Source organism: Phoenix dactylifera, chromosome 16 (assembly GCF_009389715.1).
Source record: "Phoenix dactylifera cultivar Barhee BC4 chromosome 16, palm_55x_up_171113_PBpolish2nd_filt_p, whole genome shotgun sequence".
In the NCBI taxonomy this organism is placed as follows: domain Eukaryota; kingdom Viridiplantae; phylum Streptophyta; class Magnoliopsida; order Arecales; family Arecaceae; genus Phoenix; species Phoenix dactylifera.
Genome location: NC_052407.1, coordinates 8,505,169 through 8,529,726, shown reverse-complemented (window position 1 = coordinate 8,529,726; position 24,558 = coordinate 8,505,169). Strand labels below are relative to the sequence as shown.

Genomic DNA, 24,558 nt, shown 5'->3' with positions numbered 1-24,558 from the left:
ACCTGTGATTGCAACTCAGTGGATGAGCAATCTATTGATAGTTTTCCCTCAGAAATCCAGAGGGAAGTTTGAAAAACCCAAGTACATATTAACAAGCAAAATGAAACATACCTTCATCGCAGAAGGGAAGGGCTTGAAGTTGTATAATGAATCATTACCAGACCCACCTCACCATCCAAAACGAACAAAACAAGAGCGCTGAATTTAGAAATCATTACACCACCATGTTAAGCAACAGAAATTACGCCCCAAAGTACACAAGCAAAAAAAATCAAGTAATAAAATTACACAATTTTAAGCAACAAAAATTATGTCCTCGATGACCATCTTTTCAATATAATGAATCAAAGTTGCCACAATGAGTGCGAAACAAACTATGATCCACCAAACTTCTTTTATAATTTATAAATCATCTTTAAGGCTTGCAGTCAACTACCACTTTGTTCCACAAGACTCTGTCATCAGCCACCACAGTAAGCAAGATATCCTCCCTTCTAGCCTTCACAAATAGTGCAGCAAAAGGGGCATTTTTTTTTTTTGTAAAAACTTGCGGTACTAATGAAATTTGTGAAGGAATAACTTATGTGAAGACATGATATATCTTGCAAAATACATTCCGTAAAAAAGTAGAGAAACGGCATCATAAGCAACAAAAGAACCAAAAAAAAAATCATTGTGTTTACAAGCATTTCAAGCAATGTACTGATAAAAGGCAGAAAAAAAAACACAATACCTAAAACATAGATATTAAGGCAGTGGGACCATATGGAAGGAGATTTTTTGAGATCGGTTGGGCAAGGTTCATCCATCGTTGCCCATGGTTCATGCCAAGGAAACAGTAACCACCCATATATCTTCAAATATAAGAAATCTCCATTATTGATCAAAACCAAGATGCTACTTGGGGCCAATGTCCTTCAGTGCACAAATCTGCTCCTCGCCCATGGCACACATCACAGTCACGACCAGATCTTTCCCTTCCGCAAACCCATCTTTGATCTATTTTTTCAACAGCAAATTGATGTCAGAAAAAACTATTAAATTACAGAACAAAAATTTTTATCTGATGATTTTCATCTCAAAACTTTTAAAACATGATCATATAATCAAATACAAACAAAAACAGCGCATCAGTAACAGCACATACTAGTAAAATATAAAAATGCAAAATTACTCCTTTTCGTTCCACATATAGGATCAGGCAACCCAGAAACAGCACAGCAGATGGGAGCCTGCCTAATGCACAAAAGAAAAGTTTGTCGAACAAACAAATCTGCAGATAGACCACTCCAGTTTAACAGTTTATCGACTGCAGTCAGCTGGAGACATGGAACATGGAACATAACCCAATTTGTACATGAGAAATTACAAACTCAACACTCATATAACATTTCAATATAGTGAATTACTTCGCTAGTCCTATAACTTGTTTATCAGTCACATCTGCTTTATATGGTTATGGCTCAAAATTCAGATTGACTAGAAGTTACAGGGATCAGGCGCAAACCAGCTTGCTTCACGCATAACACGGCAACTTAGCAAAATTCACATATGCTAAAACTCACAATCCTGTATCAACAACTAAATTAATTTATAAGTTCATGGACAGGGTGGGCTCACAACAATCATAGTTTTTCCCCCTTTTTTTTATAGAATAGGAGGGAGTTCCACCTGCTGAATAAATATTCAGGGGAGTCCACCATATATTATAATTACTTGGGGTAAGGATCTTAAGGATGCAAACCCACAACCTCCCATTTATGGCAAAGTTGGACCATTCAAAAGTCATGAGTTGCACATAATTCTACTTTTGAACAAAGAAATTTGCTTTTAATTCAGACATGAATTGTACCTCGAACATGTTCCTTGTATCCTTGAACTTGTTTACACTTGAACAAATGACTTTAAATAGAAAAATCTAAGATATAAGTTCTGTACAATCTGGCCATAAAAAAATTTGCAAGGGTGAGGCATCATAGACATCGCATATCACCGATGTGGTCCTATCAAATAAGACATAAATTTTTGTACCCACAACATAGGATTAAAAAAATATTTTACCATTAATACCAGTACCAAAGAATTAGTTGCATAATTTAAACATCTAATAGACAGAATTTGACCAGCAGGAGAATTTATATTTCATTTCTTTTTTATGCTGAAATTTGCAACTAGTTATGCCGTCATTATATTCTCAAACTTGCTTCCCCCAATTCCCACTCCATATTTCTAAAATTGAATAAACTCTTTCATGAGTTTTCATGTTTCACAATATACTGTTTCCATATTTCTAAAATTGAATGTGCATGACTGACCTGAGAAAGAAGAGACTCATCAGTTGGGAGTCTAAGATCATCCTTGGTGTTACCGTTTTCAGTCAGAAGACTCACCTGCATATGCAACAAATTGTCAATAACATATATGAAGCAAGCAGCCAATACTGAATAACCAAGAACAAATTAAGACATACAAAACCATCCTCAGATATATCAATCAGTTGATAGTCAGTACGAGTAACATGGGGAACCTGCAAAACAAAACTAAACATATTATAGTATTCCATAGAAAAAACAAGCATTCAGGTAAGACAGTATTGACAGCAATTTGATGCAAAGATACTGACATCACAATTGTGGGACGAGGGCACAATGTCCTCAAGCTTTTTTGCAGTGAAGATGTCTATGCCAACAAAGTGGCATTTTGCATGACCGTGCTTCCCAGTCTTCGAGGTCGAAACCTCCACAACCTGGAAATACAGTAACACAAGAATCACTGAAATGACATTGCAAAATTCCGATTAAAGAAAACATGGTAGCGGATCACCGAAAAAACAACAGCCAAACAATAAGTACCTTTGAACAGCCTACAGGCAATGCATAAATTTTCGAAGTAGCCCACACCAAATCATTAAATAGACAGAAGGGGCATGCCTATACACACACGCGTGCATAAGCTCAAAGGCATTCACAAGCATCAAACTACAGGATGCACAGCACTTAATACATAAAGTTGACAGACAGTCACATGCCTGTTGAGAATATACAATGGCAGAAATCCTCATAAATCAGATCATCAGATCCAGCAACCACAGCCGCGTGCCCTCCAGATCCAGCCAGGCAATCTCTGGACTGACTTCCCTCAATAAATGTCCAAGGCTCGAATGAAGACAAGAATATTTGGATGCATCTCAAATATCAATTCTTTCTAGTTCTCGATCTTTGTTTTAAAAAAAAAAACTTTCAGAATAATTTCCAATGGAAGATCACGCAAAGTTCCAACATGAACCAAATCAAATTATAAAGCTCCATGGTTATCCATCCCAAGAAACTAAGTGACCAGCGAAAGCGTGAATTCTGTTAAATATGCTAAAGATCGGATGAAAATCGCGCTAGATTACAAATCAAATAGCGAAAAATCTCCAATCCGCAAAGTCAATGACAGAAAGAAATGGAAAAGAATAACAATAAAGAACATCTAATCATCAACGAAGTCGCGAAAAAAGATAGACGACTCAAAAGCTAAGGACGGAAAAGATGGATAAAATCGAGAACAAACCTTGCACGGTCTTCCCTTGATAACTATGTAACCGTTCTTCCGGATCGCCCCAGCCTGCTGCGGGAACGTCTTCGACGCCCCGGCGTCGGCTTTCGACTCGAAGTGGTGCTCCTCGTCCGACATGATCCCTAAACCAAAGAAAAGGAGAGAAAAAAAAAAGGAAAACAAAGAATAGATCAAGAATTCAACAAAATCTCGCCGAAATCAAGAGATCCAAAAAGATCGGAGAAGAGGAGGTGGAGCACAAGAGAGAGGAGAGACAACGGAGTCGTCAGCCGCGACGGCACTGAAGGAGAGGAGGCTAGGGTTACCTATGGGGAGGAGGAGCAGGACGGCGGCGACGGGCGGTGGAGGGGGACAGCGGAGGAATAGGCTCTGAGACGGAGAGAGTGGCCGGACACCACCGCGAGCTAGGGTACCAATAAAGCTGGCCCTTAATATCGCCTCGCGTCCGGCTCCCGGTGGCCAACGGATTGACGGTACACGTGGACGGCCTGATCTCGGGAGGCATCTTTCTTTGCGTTGGGACTTGGGAGTACGCTGGGCTGCGCCGCGTCGGCTGCAGCCCTATGGCGTCCATTATTTTGTAAACTGGAGTGGGACCCACGGGGTCTTCTTGCGTTACGGTTTTGGATGCGTACGTGGCAAGCGATGAAGTTAGGAAAGGGAGTGTAGGCAGCTTATATATTTCAGTTCAAAAAAAAAAAAAAAACCTTTGGCAGCTAACGATTGTTAAGGTCACGGGTTTAATCTCAGATGTTGGTGTAAAGCACCACTTCATTGACATAACTTACTAATTTATATTTAACAAAAGACTGTACTCTAATGCTCACAATATTTATATAAATAGTGTAATTTTGCATAGGAAAAGTCTAGATGACGTTTGATGATTCAAATGAGATCACTATAATGGTTTTCACTCATGAATCTTACCGCAGGGTATTATAATTTCCAATAATCTAAATTTACCGTATTTGATATTCTTGAGTAACCAATTTGGTATTTATAAATTCAAGATCACTGATCATACAATACCCAAACCATTTCTAGTATATTTCATAAAAATATATTAATTATTATTATAAAAATAATATTTTTATTTATACATATAACATAATATTATTTTATACTAATATTTACTTTGATTAAAAAAAAATAAGGTGAAGAGAAGTAGTATATCATACAGTACAATAATAAATTTCTATTATAATTTAAAATTTAAGAACATAATAATATGAAAATGATATAATATAATATATCATAAATACTATATAAATATAATATTAATATAATATAATATATATTATTAATATAATATATTAATGTTATATTGATATAACAATTTTTTCTGATGGTCCAAAGAATATTTTTATCCTTCAATTTCAACCCATGATCACTATCCTAAGTAATCTTGGATCTCCATCCTCAAGATTAGGTGGTGATTTGAGTAGAGATGACATAAGATCATCGCCATATACCAGGGGTATCAACTTTAGGTCCTGAGAATATAAAGAACCATCAATCCCTATGTATCCTTGACATGGTCAAATTGTTTGCAGATCAACTGTTTCATAGATCAAAATATCATGATCATCGCTTATCCCTGGATAAAAATGTGATAACTCTACCGTCTTCATCTCTTATCCACTTTCCAAGCAACTTTGGCCTAGTAAATAGCAATAGAAAGAATGCATGTTAATGGTGGCTCCAAAAAAAATTAAAATAACAGCTCTTTTTATTTTCGAAGATGAAGCATTTCGAGGGTTTCCTTTTAGATACGATTTTTTTTTTTCCACAATATAATCTACTGTGGAGGCTAATTCTCTATACCAACAAGTATATCACATAAAATGGGATCCATCTGGCCATTGCTATGTACCGTTCTCATGCTTGCACAGATCATTAGAAGTACTGTCGCATTTTACCAATCAAAATAATTTGATCTGGTCTGACCTTTTTCTGATATTACATAGTTAGAATCCTAGGATAGAAGCTAAGATGGCATTCAAATCAATATTATCTTTTTATGATCATAGTATACTCTGCCCATTGTATGATATGCTGAGCAACCAAAAAAGGGAAAAAAAGAAGACACAAGTAGTGTAACTCTTCATTGCTCAAGTGTATGATAGCAAACAAATCAATAAAAAGAAAAAAAAAATAGTCAACAGTGTATCAGTATTTAGCAAAAGCTCTGGAAAATTATATCCAGCTAGTGTACAAAAGCTCTGAAAGCGAGAAAAAAAAAAAAGCACCAGCATATTTTTGCAATATCTAAAGACCACCTGCATTCCAAGAGGGTATAACATGTGCCTAGAATTGTGATCCATGTCATAAAAGATCAAATGTAGTCCGAGGAAGATGGACGGGCAAAGTTATCCGGTTTATGTAGATATATCTGAGGAGCCTCCTCTCTGCCACATGAAAAGAATGTTGGTAAGCTATTAATGTTATAAGGAAAGCATGTTCCATTTAAGAAATTTGTGAAAATAATGCTGCCAGTTCATTAACTGTGATTCCAAGCTTTGTAGTTATTAAGGTGCTTGGAAAAAATGGCTCATACTTATAGATTTCAATTATAAGCTCAAAGCATTCATTAATAAAACCAAAACTTGGCTACCCAGTCATAATGTACAACATGACATGAATATTTTACCTTGCCAGTTGCTTTTTTTTAACAAAGTCATAAAGAATGGGAAAAAAGACAATCCCAGCAGATAACATATGATATCAATCAGCTTAGTGCTTATGAATATTTTTGACATGTATCAATTAACATTGAAAACAATAAATAGATAAAACAGTTAACTAGCTTGAAGATTGCTTCGCATACAACACATACAGATCATTTGCTATATTAGATGGCAATATTAGTGATTGAATTAGAGCACGATACCTTATCCCTGCTCTTTAAATTTCAGAAATTAATGATTTGATGATGTGTAATATCTTTATTACTTTCTTCTTTTTACAAATGGACTTCAACTGCCCTATGCCAGGACAAACAAATTTAAATAATAATATCCAAATATACCTCTATTACATAAAGCTAGTGCATATTAGAAGTACATGGTCTACCTGAAAATCAGTATTTCTATGCACACAAAATCTGACTTCACACATTTTTGATTGTGTAAAAAATCAACCACATGGAGTTGCATGAATTTCAAAAATAAGAAATTGATATATGTAGATAGGGTGAATTCATTATGAAAGAGATTGAGGAAGACAAACTAACACTTCATTTGCTTCCTGGAATGTGCAGCTGGATGCAACAGCCAAAAAGTGACCACTGTAGTTGTATGATAAAGACGCCACACTGCTAGGATATCTTTGGAGCTGAATAAGGATAAACATGCGGTCAGCCTCTTCCAAAGCGAATATGAATACAAAACCTCTTATAAAAGAAGTGGTAAAAAGACTGGTAAAATAAAGATGATTGATAAAAATACAAAAGCATGGCTTTGAGATGCTTTTATTAATGCATATGCAAATTAATTTTTCAAGTGGATGTACCAAGAGAGAGGTAAAAGAAGAGCACCATAAGCTCAAACGGCTAGCATTAAGTTGACATCGAGGAGCCTGATATGGAAATCTCCCAAAGATGATGCACCCATGTGGAAAAAAGGAAATAAGATGAATTTAGGCCACCAATCATCTCAGCATGGTTCAACAGAGATTCCCAGATGATTAGTGATAAAATTGAGATCAAGCTCCGTAGTGAAGATGTAGCTAGTTTCCTATGACTTTGACATGGATTAATAAAAGTAAAGAATGCAGAGTGCATAACTTTAGTGTTACTAAATTCCGCATGCTTAAATGTGTTTATGAGATTTTGTTTCCCAACATTACACATTAGCAGGATACCTTGATGTCCACGAATGTATGCTTTAATGGATTTTCATGAACCAACTAAGGTGCAAGCCATGGCAAATTTCCTTGACAATGATTTAGCATCCATTTTCTGACTAGAAAATTCAAATGTCTTCCTTCCAAAAAAAAAAAAAAACAAATGTCTTGACAATCACGCATGCTTGTGCGTTATGGATCATTTCCATGCCCCACACCTTCACACACAGACCACATTAGAAATGACAAAAAGAAAGGATACCTCAAACAATTTCTTCCTGCTCTGAGCATCCCAGATAATAGCATATCCTTCATTGTCTCCAGTAACAAAGGAGTCATAGCTGCAAAAGCAAAACTTGTCTGGTCTTTCCTGCTCCGTGGATAGAATTATGATTGTACAAGAGGATGAAAACTAAAGGCATACCGTGGATGGAATCCAATATCATTCACAGCAACCAGATGATACCTTCCATTTTTTGACTTTGGATGACACCGGAAAATACATCTGTCATAGTATGCCAGATGTAAATTTAATGAAGTCAACGACTATAATGCAGTAACAACTCATGGCAACTCTTCTGCTTTTATGAGATTTTGACTAGCTCTACGTGACTATGTGTCCTAATTCAATGTGTCCAGTACTGCGGACATAACAATATGACCATACAATGGAATGGCATGGTTCCATATAGCAATAGACTCCTAGAAAGAGAATCCATATGTTATGAAAAAATTGATTACTGTAAATGGGATATCTGTAAGAGTTTTTGTGTGATGAAATCTACTCAGTGGTGTGCAACTAAACTGATGCAGTTATCATGTAACCTAAAACGTCTGGGCCAGAAGGAACCAAAAACTAACCCCATCTCACATTCCTTTGTAGGGTCAAAATACTTCAATGCAACGCATCCATCAATTGATCCAACAGCATAACCTGGAGATAATGGATAATTGAATCACTAATATGTGGAACTTGAGCAAATGTACCCTTGTTCTAGAAACGAAAGAGTAGAAAATTCCCGATATTACTTAGTGAGGAGTGAAAGTCGGTAAAGAGTCCTTAAACAAAAGAAGGGGGAATACATCGAGATCTCAGGGTGGTGCACACCTAAGTTAGAAACCCAACAAAATAACATTCTTCTACTTCTGCAAAAAGAAGTTTAAATTTCACTGTGCTTCTCATGAGGAAAATCCAGATCTACAACACTTGTTTTAATTGTTATGTGTATGCAGGCTTGAGGTCATAAAGCAATATCATTGCCTCCATTTTCAAAGAAGTAGAAGGGCCCAAGCAGTTTTCACAAGATCAGATGGTGAGAAGCATAGCAAAAAGGCAACAGATTAATTACAATAAAACAAGACCAGATAGGTAAGAAATACCTTGGTTGCTAGAAAATGAGCGAACACATTTTACACGAAAGTCCATAGAGGGTTCCTTTGATTGAACAGGTCCTTTCAAATTCCTCAAATCATAGACAATTACTGATATTCCAACAGCAGCTAATAGATAAAACCCGCATAGTGACATAGACCAAATATCTGAATCTCTCATTCTTGTATAACCAATATTTGCATTTCCCATTTGCATATCCCAGAACATTAATGTCTTGTCAAGACCTGCGGTAATGACTTGACCTGCAAGCCAACCATCCATAAGCCAAAGTGATGATATTTAACAAAGTATATAGCTAAATCCTAATTTATGAAATCATCTATCAAATGCCATATGATTAGGCACAGACCCTGGGTCGAAAGCAGTGTTATCTCACAATAGGCCCAACCTGACAACCCAACAGAAAGTGCAACCAGAAATCTGGGGATACAGCAAATATCAGAGGAGCTTCAGATGCCCAAGTGGGGAATAGGATCTCCCAGGAAAAAAAAACTATAGCAAGGAAGCACCTAGGAATTTTGTCCAGGAGCAAGGTTCCAAAGCAAGTGCAGCACACATGGTAAAAGATCGTCTTACTAAGAGTTGGAAGTACCACCCAATTCTGAAATATTAAAAAAAAAAATCTGTAACTATCATTTAAAAATGAGAGCTGGGGGTACTTATGTAGATTAGGTATTTGTACGAAGATTTTTTTTGCTTCACTTTTCATCACTAAGTAGGTTTTCTGTTGCTCTCTAACATGTTTTTTTTTTTACTTTTTCCTCCTTCAAAAATACTAAAACTCATGAAATGAAATTCAAGTGCCTGTAACTATAGGTTAGTTATATACCAGTTTCCTCAGAATATTCAATACAGGTGGCCGAATCATCATGCTTTCCCACTACATCTTGAGCCCCTGAACACAAATTGTACCTGAGGATATTTATGTACAGCAATGAAATGAATGTGAGCTAGCTAAGTATCATCAAATTAGACAAAATGAAATTGAACAGGAAATGGTTAATGACTTAACGTACATAGCTATTTCCTTACTATATATAGATTCCAGGGAACAGCTTATCAACCAAAAAAAGTTACTGGTGCTCCAATTATAATTTCATTTCCAGGAAAGACTTACCACTAGTACATCAAGTTAAGAATTCCTACCATTGCAAGCACCACGTATAGGTCAGAATGTCGATAAGGCAAGTCTAAGTCAAGCACATTCAAACAGTCAATAAGCCCCACCGTGCAAACCAATGCAAAACAATATAAATCAGCCAAGAGTAAACCTTTGGCATAAAAATCCGTCTCCCAAATAACTAAGTTTGATACATGCACAAAACCTATGCATGGTATTTCAGCCTATATTTAATACAAGTGATTGCATTTCAAATTTTTAATACACAGGGATGACAGACTAATCAACAACAATTAAAATTATTATTGGTAAAGGCATACAAAAGAAGTATGAGCCAAGCACTAGGTTCCCTTGGGAGGCCTATGGCTACCAACAAGTCAGACAAGGTGCAAATGGCAATAATAGTTGAGAAGCTCACTTCCTCCACTTAGAAAACCTATTTATAATTCTCAAGCACATGTTACTTATGTGATATGATCGTATGGCAAGTGAAGGGCTGGTTTTCAATTTGGCCAATCCAAAATGCATTGTGCAGTAAATTCGTGCTTATTAAATGTTTGGGAGGAGACAATAGGGGGATTAGACTATGGCACTGGTGGAATCAATGTTCAAAAGACCTGAGACCAGCCAGCAGAATTAGATTCAGTTATTTCTGATATGACTCTAAACACATCGGGCACAATAAGGTCTCAAAGACATTGAGCCATTTGTCCCAATTATTGATCTAGATAAACCATGCAAAGTAGTAGATCAATTAAATTCAAGGGGCAGTACACATGAGGGGAAAGCAAAAATGAGCAACATTTTAGTGTGAGAGCAGAGAATTCTGATCCTTGACAAATGGTCAAAAATAGGAGTGCATAACAAGATTGTGAATAGAGCACTACTGTATACTCAAAAAAGGGGAAAAATAAAGATGGAGAACAAATGTATTTGATAAATTATATCAAAGATGAGTCAGTGGAATCTCCTGATATGATTTTTATTATTTGAAAAGTAAATGAGTAAAGATCAAAAGGAAGAATAAAATTAATTAAGTCGTAATTCAGCATGTTAGACTCATGGTAATGCTAACAACACTAAATAGGGGGAATAATTATGACAGCGAGTTTCTACAGGTCTGCCAGATGGTGTGTTTGAAGAACTGCTTCCAAGTTCCAATATGCCACGTTCTCTCATAAACCAATTGAAACATATGATGAATCCCTAATAAAAATCATTCCCACGGTCCTCGATAAAGCCAACTATGGGAAAGTTCCACATCATTGCCCAAACTCAACCCAATGAACATGTAAAAAGCATCAAGATTGGCATTGTTGCTAAACAATTTGGGAAGATAGCTTAGTGCAGATACTATAATTACTTTACTCTTTGTCTATTTGAAGTACAGATGTTACTTTTAATGTCAAAATATCAGGCATTCCATAAAAACACATTTCATACTGTCATTTCAACTATGTTTTTTCTACAATGACTAGACTGTCGCATATATCTGTAAACTTACTGTTCTCTTAACAAATTATTTTAAGAAAGTTTTAGAGGGCTAGAAATGCATCAAACAATGAAGTCACCAAGCTATCAAAAAGATCCATTTGAACTGTACAATCAACTAAGATAGCAGAGAAAGTAATTGAGCCTATGTTGTTTGATGTCATCCATGAATTTTTCAGAAAGTAACAAATATGAGCCATAAAATATACATTCGATTAATTAAACGACATAGGGAATCTAATTTAAGACACCACAGACAGCTACCTTCGAACACAGCCATCCGAACCGGCCGAAAGGGCAGCCATTTCGTCCTGGAAACAGCAGTCGAGAAGGGCCCCTTCGGAAGGAGCTGCCAATCTGCGCACGGATCTGTCCACATCATATAATCTAAGAACCTGAAGCACAAAGCCCAGAAGAACTTGATCACGAAAACGTAATCAAAGGGCAGAAAGGAAGGATCTTTATGCGTGGAAGACATGAGAAACGAATTGAGATTGAAGGTACTGACGGAATCCCAGGAAGAGATCAACAAATTGTTGGATCTTGGGGCGAAACGGATCCTCGAGATCGCGTCACCGATGGGTTCTCCAAGCTCCAGGAGAGATCCTTCCATCCGACCGGCTGGATTCTGCCCCAGTTATGTCTTAAGTTACGAAAATTCGGCTCTGGTAGGGTCTTGAGCACTGCGAATCGTTGTCGCTCTTGTTCGAGATATGCCCTAATTCTCTGCATCCGGTCGATCGTTTTTAGGCAAAAAGTAGAACCCTAGTTTCGAATTGCAAGTGGCGGCTCTTTGTTCCCGCCAAAAGCCAGATGCCAGCGGAAATATGTGAACGTGTAATGGTCTTTACAAAAATTCTTGGAAACTGAGGGACCTTGCATTGTGTTTTCCCCCTTTTTTATAAAAAAAACAGAAAATAAACTAGACTAAAGAACATATACAATGAAACCTATTTGTTTTTTAAATTATTTGGTAAAATCTAAAGCTTTTGGTAGCAAAGATTTTTTTTTTTTTAACAAGGTAATATGAAAACAAGTAGTAGCGAAAGTTTTACGCTTATATTACCTTCAATCTCAATCTTGTTACTACACTTTTTAAATTTTTTAAAAAATAGAACACATGCCACAAAAAAAAATAACAACACCAAACATATGCTAAATTAATTATCATATTACAATTTGTATATTCTATTGACCACCAAATTAAAAAAATATCTACAAATGATTTATGGCACTAGTTCTCCAAAATCTACAGCAATATTAGATATTTCCAAATGATAAATTTTAAAATTAATTTATGCTTCACGTAGGGATCCATAGATAATTTTATTTTTCATATTTCTCTAAACCATTCCATTGTCATGTGCTTTAAGATTGTACTTTGTATTTCTCTTTGATATTTAAATGTAGTGACTAGAGAATCATTATGCAGTTACTATATAAAAACATGTAAAGTATTACAATATGCCCTTCTTAAGCCCTTGAATAATTCATAAACTAAGTTTCCTGTATAGATAACAAATGATTATTTATCATCTTTTTTTGGAATGAGTCTTCTAAAAATTATCCAAAGATCCTCGAATATATATCAAACTAGTCTTTCAGAACTTTTTTAAATAAAAGCTCTTCGACTTAGGACATTCTTGACATGCAGCATACTCCGACATATTTCTACCAAATGGCGATTCTTCTTCTCGGCTACTCCATTTTATCGAAGCTTGTTTGGACATGTCAGCTGCCTCTTATCTTACTCTCTCGTAGAAAATTATAAAATTCACTGGATGTATATTCTCCCGTAGATACTTTATTTTTCCCTCGGTCTCCCTTTCGACTTCTACTTTGAACTCCTAAGATTTTGCAAGAGTTCCAGATTTTTATTTTCCTAAAGTAAACCCATGAGTATCTTGAAAAATCATCAATAAAGATCACCATATATTGGTAGCCACTGATCGATGCCTGCTTGACTAATCTAAATACATCTGATAACTCCAATGGTGCTCTTATCGTGAAAGTTGACTCCTCACATGGTAACTGATAGGCCTTTCCATATACTGGCATCCTGCACAAACAATGTCTCTACGAACCTCCAGTTAAGGAAGACCCTTCAATAATGACTTGTTCATCATAACATTTAACTTATGATAAATGACATGGCCTAATCTCGCATGCCGTAGGTCAGCAATATCATTCGTTCTGGTCTTGTTCACAGATTCTGCGGACATGACGTAGATAGACTCCAACTTGAGGATTCGGACAACCCTTTGAGTCTTAAATACTTTTACAGATTCAACCCGACCCGGTTTAGGTTGATCGTGCAGTGGATTAGGTCTAGGTCCACTAGCAAGATCTGTACATAAAAATGGATCGGATTGGGGTCAAAGCATATCCCGGTCTCAGCTGCTTGCAGCCCTGACGGTAAATCAGAAAGTATTACTAAAAAAGGAGAGATAACGTATTTTGAGAGAGAGAGAGAGAGAGAGAGAGCGTATACTCATGTAGAACTTCCACCACACATGAGACGTGGAGGGTCGTTACAACAATTGATCTAAAATCCAATATCAGAGATATCCTGGGGTAAGAAAATATTTGGTCGCCATAGCTTCCCTCCCTCCGTCTCTTCCTGGGCTTTTTGTCCGACCCTCGCCTTTCGAGCCGGAAGAAATCGATCAGATCTCTCTCTCTTTCTCTCTTTGAGAATAAGATCAAAGGTCTCTCCATCCTCAAATCTTCTTGCCCAGGGTTTCAATCGATCTGGTATGGGTTCTTGTTCTCTTCGACTTTCTCATTTACTTCGAGCTGCTTCTAATATTAGGGTTTTAAGTTCTATCATCACGATTGATCCTGGAAAGTTTCTAGTTCAACTTCTTTCCCCGCATGTGGGTAGAGGCATTTTTTTGCCCCAAAGGGAGGAAAAAAGGGAAGTTGCTATTTTTAACTGACTTGGAGGTATGGCAGCTGATGCTGCTCAAGATACTTTCAGAACTCGGTAGAAGCATCGTATTTTCTTGACTGATAGATTCCAGTGAAATTTCTTCATAATACTTAATCTACAAAAAAGAAAGCTTGCTAACGACCAATAACTTCCAATTGGAGCGACGTGTGCTGTAAATATCTTAAAAGAATGGCTACTTGAATTCAATTGTTCGTCCCCCGTCGCTGCAATGCGGGTTGAGCTAGTGAACGATTTGCCGTGTCTGGATAATCTTATTGAAATGCTAGTTAGGAGTGGACTCATCATTTTTAACAATATAAGAAGTATGGATGTTACTTTTTTGAAGCAAACGATTCTTGACGCTAATTTTGAGTGGCTTTAGGAGGAAAGGAAGATTTAATTAATTCGCCTTTGTTCTTGGATGGATTTTATGAATGACTTGCTTGTATGTTGGTCTCTCAAAATTGTCCTTTTCTTTTGTATGGTTAAGGCTGTATCTTGCCATGATTAGCATGGAAGAATTTGGTTCAGATAGTAATTTTGCATTTTGGCAGCTTCAAAAAATTGCTTGATGAGTTGAAGTTTATAATCAGCTTGCCGGGCAAACGAATTCTGTCTCCACAAAATGATGCAAGGTGTTTCAGTAAGCAGTTTGGCTGCCTCTGCAAAGGGTGGGAGCTGTGGAGCACTTGCGATGCTGAGAAGTGATCCAAGACTTTTGCACAAGGCCCATACAAACTCTTTGACTGAAGGACCTTTTCTGTGGCATCAGTGTGCGCGAACATTATTTCCAACTAACTCTACCAGAGCAAGGCGAATGGGGTCAAGGGTCAAAGCCACATGGCTATTCAAGGGAAATGGCAAAGAGGTGGATCCAAACACAGAACGCAGTGAGTCTGCTAATGATGACATCCTAATATTCTTTTTTCAGTTGGACTTGCAGACTCGAATACAGGTTCTATTTCCTTTGCTTTTTTTTTTTTTTTTGAGTGTGCGTTCTGAATATTGTTTCATTTTCTGTATGTTGAAGTATTTTCAGCATGGCTTGCTGTTTTGGTTGCAAATCCAACTTATGATAGCCGTTTCATTTATTTATACTCACTTATTCTTGTCTGAACTCTTAAGTATGCCTTGTAAATTGTAAGGCACCCTTTTCAGTTTCTGTTTCACATCTTTGCCAATTTAATTTCGTGATCTTTTTCTGTTGGGTATTCTGCGATGGCAGTATGCTCTAAATATGGAAGAATATGATGCAGCACAACAATTGAGGAACAAGCTTGCTGAGGTATCCAACCTTCCTGTGGCTTGGAGTACTTAATTTTATTATAGAAGGGACTTTGTTTGTTGCAAGTGAAGACTATTTGAACATGCTGCTTTCCTATTTCTCTTGTAAGATCGAAACAGAAATAATTAAGCAACAGGAAGCTAAAAGGGGTTCTTCAAAGAGTGATGCTCAGGATAAAGCCATAAATCTCTTACGGCTGCGGTAAGTATTTTTATTATACTGTGTTTGGTTACTGATAATAAGGATTTATTTCACTATGTGTTCTTTATGTTTTTGACCAAATATTACCAAAAGAGGAGTGTTGTACATGGTTACATAAATTAATTTTTAGTCAATTTTTTAGGGAAAGCAGGTGGAGAATATGAACAATAGTGAAATTTATATGAGTATTTTGTTCTTAGTATCTGATCCATAAGAAGTTAGGTTTTATTTGCATCTATTGCTGCAGTGCAGACTTGCAGAAAGCTATTGAGAGTGAAAACTATGCTGTGGCTGCTGAGTTGCGTGATGAAGTCTCCAAACTTGAGGTATGAAACCTCTACCTTCTTCTGTTTTATAGATATTCATTTCTTTGGGATTTCTCTGCAGATTAATCATTGTGGTCATTTTTGTGTTATTGGTGTCATTTCCATTCTTGGAAACTTATAACTCTGGTAAATTTGCTGTGATTTTTGGCTGTAGGCTGAGTCTTTGGCTGCATCAGCAAAAGCTCTTGCTTATCAAAATGTGCAATATGCATTTCGATTGGGCCAGAAAGTACGACATAAGGTTTTTGGTGAGAATTTGTTTCATGACTGACATTTCCTTTGTTTTGCAATTATGGTGTCTGTAATTTCTGATTTTTTTGGAATTTTCAGGAATATGAATCAAATCACTGAATTATAACAGAATATCCTTTTGTTGATTTTTTCAAGGTTTAGTTTCTTGGTTTCCCCTCCTTGAAATTTATTAGACATAGACAGGATGCCATATCCTAGTAAACAAGCAATGACACCAAGATATGCCGTACCGGCCCGAACTGGGCGGTACAAGGCGTACCATACTGGTTCAGTACTGGTATTCGATACAGGTGGCGTAGCGATATTCAGTATGCTAAAAAAATTATGTACTGTACTATACCAATACTATGCTAGGGTGGCACCGATACAGGGTCCGGAACCAATATGACGAACCTTGAATGACACTTTACATGAAACAACTTGATGAAGTTCATTGCTCACTGAATAATTAGAGCAGATATTGGTTACTGAGTAGGTCACTTATCACCTGCAATGCTTTGCATATTTTATTAAAGAGCATCATGCCATTCTGAGTGTTTCATTTGGTTTTTAGTATTATGTTGAGGTAAAAATGCCTAGCTTTAGAGATTTTAATTTAATGTAACCTCCTTATAGTTTTGGATTTTTATTGTTGTACTTAGACCGTTCACATCAATTAGAATTTAAATGTTAAATCAAATTAATATATAATAATCTAATCTAAGAACACTTTAGATTTCCTCTGAATAGTTTCTGGGTACTAAACTTCAACAGTTATAATTATGTTGTCTGTTCAGAATGTGTGTATAAGGCCACTCATGCAGCAAAACCTTTTGGTTATGGTATTGAGTGACTGATCAATAAATACGATTCATCATGGACAAATTTGGAGCTAAGGTATTAGTTGATCCTTAGAAAGTTTGTTGAAAGATTTATGAAGGATATGTGCTTTCTGTTTTCAATACAGTGGCATCTGATACTCTGATTAATGACTGCCAATGTCCCATTTTTGAATAAGAATTGCTATATAGTTTTCTGACAAAATTTTGCTGATTGTCTCACTTAATAATATATCATTGCAGGCTATCGTGCTGTAATATGTGGCATGGATCCTGTATGCTGTGAATCAAGTTCATGGATGGTAATTGCACATGTTGATAAGTTGCTTCAAGGGCCTAATCAACCATTTTATCAGGTTGGTGGTGTAGCCAACTAGCATCTTGCCAATTTATTTGAAATGTTTGCTTTAATATGAACTTTTGTGCAGTATTATGCTGTTCAATTGCATAATATATTCAAAAACAATATCATATTTTATTGTACAATGTTGATTATCTTGAACCTTTATTTGATATCTAAAGAAGAAAGAAATAAAGGATTCTTTATACTGATACTTTTGTGCTGAATATCCCCCCACCCTTCTCCCCCCCCCAAAAAAAAAACTTATCATGTCTGGATTAGTAAAAATTATTGGGACATTTCACTTTGCAGTAAATTAGTAAAAGAATACAAAATGACACCACTACCATCCCTCTAAAATGCCGATCTACTGAAAGCTTAAAACATCAAAATTCATCTAAGATGAGCTATTAACATTTTAAAGGAAACCTGAGAGAAACAGGCATAGATAATGTCCTTGGTAGGATCAAACCATCATTTATTGATGTGTTTATGTGGTTTCTACTTCCATTTTATATTGGAAAGGTAAATTTGTAATTGATATTAAATGTGATAAAGTCATTGGAAGGCTCAAATCTTCATCATGGAGAAAGCTTAGGTGGCTGCTTAAGCCAACCTGTAAAGTTAGATAAGGCTTTAATGATTAATATCCTATCCTGCAAATGTTGTGTTCCTTTTGTACACGAGATGAGTATCTAACTTGTTAGAAAACAGCTGTCTTCTAGGTGCACCCTCAAATTTAAATCCATAATATAGCTGGAGCCACTTTCCGGACACAAATAATCTGCTATTATCTTTGTTTAAATCTACAGTGCTAAGATTGTTGGGTGCAATGAATTGCATGTCGTTGGTTAAAGTTTGTCATAAACTTTTTGCTGATGTGGCCCAGATGATTTAAATTACTTTTCATTTAAATGCATGCTTGTACCTTTGCTCTCTCCCTCTCTCTCATACACATACACATGGATACACATACACATGGATACACAAATTATTTGCAGTAGAGATCATTCTGGAAGCAAACATTCCATGCGAAAAAATCATCTGTCCTGATCCTAGAGTATATTATAACCATTTTGAAGTCCCAAGTTATCGGGATGTTGTAGGCAGCCAAGGTCGATACCGATATTATAGCTGTATGAAAAATAAACAGTCCTTAATTATTAAAGATGTGTCTGACTTGAAACCTTTCTTACTTGAATGATTTGTCTTAATGCTTAGAAGAGCTCTTTGAAAATTTTCGCTGATTCGTGAGGACCCATGACGGCAGGCAATATAAATGTTTGTCTTGATATGCACATTTAGGCAGCCCTACTTATTGGTACAATGCACATGCATCTTCTGTACAATGAACTTTCTAAGGGGAAGGAGGTTGTTCATCTTGTTTTTATATCTTTTACATTTATATCAGTTGTTTTGAACTATGATATGTGTATCACGTTTTTGGCTTTTGTTTGTTTTTTGCAGGTCTTGGTTGATGTACATGCAGATCCAAACCTGCTTGTGGCATATGGTAAAAAGCTTCTTTTCTCAGCATATGATGTCACATACTTTAATTTTTCAGTTCTATCCTCTGTTTGGCGCTTGCATTACGGACCTGATTAGAAGAAATTATCATAAACGCCAAATACCTATGCTTCCTTTATTACTTCTGAATTTTCATAGAAGCATGCATGTTAGGATTGCATCACTGATTACTATTGGCCTGAAAATTCTGAACTTCATATTTCTTCGTTTCTTATCATCTCCTGTAGGCTTCTTGATTTGTTAGTTGCTTATGCAGTGAAGCTAATAAGTTTTAGAAAGATCCTCATTGTCATACATGCATGATCAATTTTAATGTTGATGTGAAATTGATTTAGAAAGGACACTGATATATAACCAATAGAAACATGAATAAACTTAAGATGATGATCTACCTACAGACAAACTATTTTTATGGCCACCTTTCTAACATGCCGCTTTACTAACTGATTCATGGATCATCAGACTCAGGTAAATCGGGTCTTTCCAATTCTAATTAAGGTGCATGGAAGTTCTCACAATTCACCCTTCCTCATTGCATCATTTCTTTAAGGGCATCTGCGGTGGCCTCTGTTCAAAACCTTCTTCATTTTAGTAGCATAATATTTTGAAATACAGTGGGAATGCCTGCCTGCTGAGCTAAGGCTGGCTGACCTTTTTACCATAAAATAACTCTGGGCTAGATCTCTGCCAGCTGAGCCATGGCTTGGCCTACCAGTTAGCCGGTAGGTAGGTAGTTAGTGAATGGTGTTAGGTAGTGAATGGTGTCATTGATGCTCAGCATGTATATGCTCAACATACATTCTTTCATTTCTTCTCGTCCCTCCACCAACCCCCAAATCCCAACCTACCCAAAAACTAATCTTACAAATATTTTTCTAGACCTCTATTTCTCCTATATAAAGGAGAAGAAATCCCATCCACTCTTACTCAAGTCGTAGTAGAGTCTACTCTATCCCACTCTTGCACCAAACACCTCTTGCTCCAAGTCTTATTAGAGTCCTGCCTACCCCATCCCTTCAGTAGAGCATGCCACCATGCTGCTAGCAGGAATATTCCTGCTGCTTGTCGCTCCCAGTTATTTTGGCACTTCAATGGAGGCAGCACAGTACCTTACAAATAGCTGCCTCCATTGAAGTGTCAGAATAACCTGGAGGGACAAGCAGCAGGAATATTCCTGCTAGCAGCATGGTGGTGTGGTCCATTGAAGGGATAGAGTAGACAAGACTGGACTTGGAGCAAGAGTGGGATAGAGTAGGACTCTTACAGGACTTGAGCAAGGGTGGGTGGGATTTCTTCTCCTCAGTCTTACTTCATTTGCCTGAACGCAGGACATGCATCCATGGGGGAAAGGAAAGAAGAATATTGGCACGATGGATGGCGAGTTACATTTCAGTCGTTATGCTATTTTACTCTGACAAAGGATTGCCTTTCCAACCTAATCTTGAAACATCTCTTGAAAGAGCTCCCTAGCTCACTAGAAGGACTGCTAAACTTCAAAGAGCTTTACCATTAAAGGGAGGCAGTCTTGACTACAAGTGTCTATCCTTCCTCAAGTACATGTTCATTCCAATAGATTGCATTAAGAAATATAATGAAGGCTTTATAATTTGCTATATTCATTTGTTTAAAAAATTAAAGAGAAGTGAAACTTGGTTAGGCACCTTGTGCCTAATTCTTCATCATTTTGTTTTTAAAAAGAAAAGAAGATGATCTCCTTTGTAGTAGTTATTGTTATTGAACAAATTTGGTGGTGGGATTTTTATTCATCAGTGCTTATACTATATTCATATCATTATATTTTCTCATGCCTCACCATTAATGTCCTCTCAACTGATGTTTGCCAGTTCCAGAGGAGAATCTTTTAGCCAATGACCAACCAGACAAGGTGAGTAGAAATGCCCGTTGGAAACAAATGATTAACCTGAGAGTGTTTCACTTAGTCTTGCTCTTGCTTGATTCACGAGATGCAGGACCGGTTTGATCACCCATACATTTCATTCCTGTTTTATGGAATGGATACAGCAGGGGACTTCATTCCTATAAAACAGCTTCGAGAGAAATTCAGTAGGCCCCGCTACGAAGTTCCTGTGGATATGCATGATGAAGATGGCGAGGATAATGCTTAGAGCATGCTGTTCACATAAACAATCTATTCTTCACCATCACAATACTAATAACTGCCTCACAGGTAACCATGTCATATGATACAATGCCGTGCTTGACTTGTATAAAACAATATTCAGCAACCACTTGTGATTATTTGTCTTCACTTTTGCAGGTCCTTGAGAAATCAAATTCGCCAGGTGCTGTGGGGACTCTTCTTTCACCTGCACACGTTCCTTCATAAAGTGAAAAGATGGGAAAAAGAAGTTAAAAAAAAAAAAGGAAAGAGAAGAGGTTATCGTTCATGCATCTTTGATTTGTAAATATCGTCATGACCGGTCGAGGGTATTTTACTCCACCAGTTTCTGGGGACGAACTGCATTTCTCCAAAGATCTTAAGTTCAACCTCGGTGGATTCAACTTAGATTGTGTTAAATTTTAAGTTCATCCTCGGTGCATCAGATGAGTTGCATGTTTTTCACCGCATGCTTTTATAATCACTCCTCTTGTTTTTTCTCTTCAATAATTCATGGATGCTGTCTCATGAGCCTACAAGATCATTGCTTCTCATCTGATATTGCTGCAGCTGATTATTTCACTTACAATGGTCATTGTTATTGATAAATGCCATCCTTGACAACCAAATTAAAACAACTAGATGACTCATATAGACCGGGTATTGCGGTCTGGCATGCATTTATAGTATCATACAATTAGGGTTCTACATAAATGTCAGCCCTGGAGCTTTTTTTTTTTTTTTGTCCTCACCTAGGCCTGGAACCAAAAATATTCCACTCGCCTCTGATCAAGGCAACCACTCATATTTATTAGAAGATGAACAATGTTGCTGATTGTTTGGAAAGGTTTTTGAGAGAACCATGTGTATGTTTGTTTCTTCGTCATTTTTTTTTGAATTTTATAGGCTGTATTTATGTATGATTAGTGTAAGTCGCCGTTGTATAAAAAAAACAAAAATCATAAAACGGTGTAAAAGCTTTTTCATTCTGCTTTTAGCGGACAAAACCAGCATGCCCCGTTACCCCATCTGCTGTATTATCTTCGTAGAAGGTCATGACGAGATATATTCCCCTATTCAGATCCTGCACCACAAAAAGAGCCCTCTTGCAAGTCCATGCTCATCTCCTCACCACTGGCTTCCACAGGGATCCATTAGCAGCCACCAAGCTCATAGAATCATATGCCATGATGGGCTGCATCGATGCTGCGAGACTGGTCTTTGACAAGTTCTCGAGGCCAGACTCTTTCATGTGGGGTGTGATGATCAGAAGCTATGCGTGGGCTCGGCTCTTCAAAGAAGTCATGTCGCTCTATCACGACATGCAGAGTCGGCAGCTTTGGCTGACGTGTTTCGTCTTTCCATCTGTTCTAAGAGCATGCTCGGGCCTCGGTAACGTACGAATTGGAAGAAAGATACATGGAAGGATAATCAAAGGCGGGTTTGAGTCGGACGCTGCTGTCGAGACGTCGCTGCTTCAAATGTACGGCGGCGGAGGAGGAGGCAGCTTAGAAGATGCTCGCCAGGTGTTCGATGGCATGCCAGCAAGAGATGTGGTCGCCTGGAGTTCGATGGTTTCGAGCTGTATCCGATGCAAGCGAGCCGATATAGGCCTTGAAATATTCTCAGAGATGAATATGAAAAACATCGTGCCTGATTCAGTAACAATGCTGGATGTGACTCAAGCTTGTGCTGAATTGGGATTCCTAAAGCAAGCGAGGTCTGTTCATGGCTATATTGCAAGAGGATGGACTGCAGTAGATGAACCTTTAGAGAATTCGCTCATTGCCATGTATGGAAGATGTGGTTGCCTGGACTATGCAGAGAAGCTATTCAGGAATGCATCACGACGTAGTGTTGTATCCTGGACTGCCATGATCTCATGTTACAATGAAAAATCCTGCTATAGAGAAGCATTGGGTGTCTTTACCAGGATGCTAGAATCCGAGGTAGAGCCAAATTCTGTAACTATGATGAGTGTTCTCTTCTCCTGCACTCGGTTGGGATTCCTGAGAGAAGGGAAATCAGTCCATGGATTCATTCTCAGAAGAAGCATGGACCCTGAATCAAGTTCCACAGGCACGGCACTGATAGATATGTATGCCAGTTTCAGAAAGCTTGGGACTAGCTGCAATGTGTTTGAGGCCATACAGAAGAAAACAGCCGTCTCCTGGAACTCACTCATTGCAGTGTGCTCGCAAAATGGTTCTTCAAACAAGGCATTGAGACTCTTCATTGGGATGCAAAAGGAAGGGCTTCCTCCGGATTCATTTACCCTCTCCAGCACTCTCCCTGCATGCGGGCACGTTGGTGACTTGAGCTTGGGGTTCCAAGTCCATGGCCTTATTGCTAAAACAGGCTTCCAGCTCAATAGATTTGTTCATAACTCCCTTATAGATATGTACTGCAAATGTGGATCAACTGACACCGCTTACCGGATATTTGAGGAGATTGAAGGGAAGGACACCGTGACGTGGAATGCGATGATGAGCGGATTTTGTCAAAAGGGTTACTCAGCAGAAGCAATTAGACTCTTTGATCAAATGTATTCGAAAGGCATTCAGACAGATGCGGTGACCTTTCTTAGTGCCATTCAGGCCTGCACCCATCTGGGTTATCTAAGAAAGGGAAGATGGATTCATCATAAGCTTATAACTTCTGGTTCAAAGAAGGATATCCAGTTAGAAACAGCTCTCATCAGCTTGTATGCAAAGTGTGGAGATTTATACATGGCTAGAAAAGTTTTTGATAACATTTCCCAGAAGAATGTAGTGTCGTGGAGTTCGATCATCTCTGGCTATGGAGTGCATGGCCTAGCAGAAGATGCTCTAGCTCTCTTCTCTCAAATGGTGGCATCGGGGATAAGACCGAATGAAGTAACATTCATGAGCATTCTTTCTGCCTGCGGTCATGCCGGATTAGTGGAAGAAGGATTGTTCTATTTTGATTTGATGAGGCAGGAGTTTGGCGTAGAGCCTCAATTAGAGCACTATGCCTGTGTGGTTGACCTTCTAAGCCGTGCTGGTGACGTGGATAGAGCTTACAAATTCATCAAGTCAATGCTGGTGGAACCAGATGCCAGCATCTGGCGTTCTTTGCTTAATGGTTGCGGTTTTCATCATAGAGAAAATATTGTAGGCAACAGACAGAGAAGAATCAATAATTCTTCTTCATCAGTGTGCATTATTGGCTAAGAAAGTCGCATACTGTAAAAATTACCAGAGAGATGATAAAAAGGATCCTCAGAGATAAACAATGATCGATCTCTTTTCTTTCTTTCTATATTTTATCACTTTTTGTTGGTTATATATAACAAAACCATGTTTGGTTTTGTTTCAGAAGGGACTTTC

The 24,558-nt window shown here is 37.6% G+C and overlaps 3 protein-coding genes across 4 annotated transcripts; 2 read left to right on the top strand and 1 right to left on the bottom strand.

Annotated features, from left to right (window-relative positions):
* Window positions 1-556: 556 nt before the first annotated feature.
* LOC103700859 (mitotic checkpoint protein BUB3.3) lies at window positions 557-12,131 on the bottom strand. The gene is given in 14 exon segments (XM_039114423.1): window positions 557-999; window positions 2,316-2,390; window positions 2,471-2,527; window positions 2,624-2,746; window positions 3,556-3,796; window positions 5,201-5,214; window positions 6,796-6,894; window positions 7,667-7,745; window positions 7,829-7,909; window positions 8,266-8,338; window positions 8,785-9,039; window positions 9,627-9,709; window positions 11,673-11,803; window positions 11,917-12,131. Coding segments are annotated over 14 exon segments (1,518 nt in total). The 5' UTR covers window positions 12,022-12,131; the 3' UTR covers window positions 557-897.
* A 1,742-nt stretch (window positions 12,132-13,873) lies between these two features.
* LOC103700860 (clp protease adapter protein ClpF, chloroplastic) lies at window positions 13,874-21,747 on the top strand. Of its 2 annotated transcripts, none has more exons than XM_008782747.4 (11): window positions 13,874-14,162; window positions 14,895-15,295; window positions 15,566-15,625; window positions 15,735-15,826; window positions 16,074-16,152; window positions 16,307-16,400; window positions 17,466-17,578; window positions 19,030-19,075; window positions 20,934-20,974; window positions 21,060-21,277; window positions 21,368-21,747. In XM_008782747.4, the coding sequence occupies exons 2-10, from the start codon at window positions 14,966-14,968 to the stop codon at window positions 21,213-21,215; spliced, it is 1,011 nt and encodes a 336-aa protein (XP_008780969.1). In that variant the 5' UTR covers window positions 13,874-14,162; window positions 14,895-14,965; the 3' UTR covers window positions 21,216-21,277; window positions 21,368-21,747. The 2 variants fall into 2 exon arrangements, with proteins under 2 accessions (XP_008780969.1, XP_008780971.1); XM_008782749.4 differs by having other exon boundaries at window positions 13,937-14,162; window positions 14,934-15,295.
* A 182-nt stretch (window positions 21,748-21,929) lies between these two features.
* On the top strand, window positions 21,930-24,492 carry LOC103700926 (putative pentatricopeptide repeat-containing protein At1g69350, mitochondrial). Its single transcript, XM_008782825.4, has one exon. It carries the CDS (start codon window positions 22,264-22,266, stop codon window positions 24,400-24,402), a length of 2,139 nt encoding a protein of 712 aa, XP_008781047.3. The 5' UTR covers window positions 21,930-22,263; the 3' UTR covers window positions 24,403-24,492.
* Window positions 24,493-24,558: the final 66 nt, after the last annotated feature.

Excerpts from the sequence above, each read along its gene's own strand:
- LOC103700860 (XM_008782747.4), top strand. The coding sequence starts at position 14,966 with ATGATGCAAGGTGTTTCAGTAAGCAGTTTGGCTGCCTCTGCAAAGGGT. Across the intron at positions 15,296-15,565 it reads ACTTGCAGACTCGAATACAG|TATGCTCTAAATATGGAAGA; the intron begins GTTCTATTTCCT and ends CTGCGATGGCAG. Across the intron at positions 15,827-16,073 it reads ATAAATCTCTTACGGCTGCG|TGCAGACTTGCAGAAAGCTA; the intron begins GTAAGTATTTTT and ends CTATTGCTGCAG.
- LOC103700926 (XM_008782825.4), top strand. The coding sequence starts at position 22,264 with ATGACGAGATATATTCCCCTATTCAGATCCTGCACCACAAAAAGAGCC.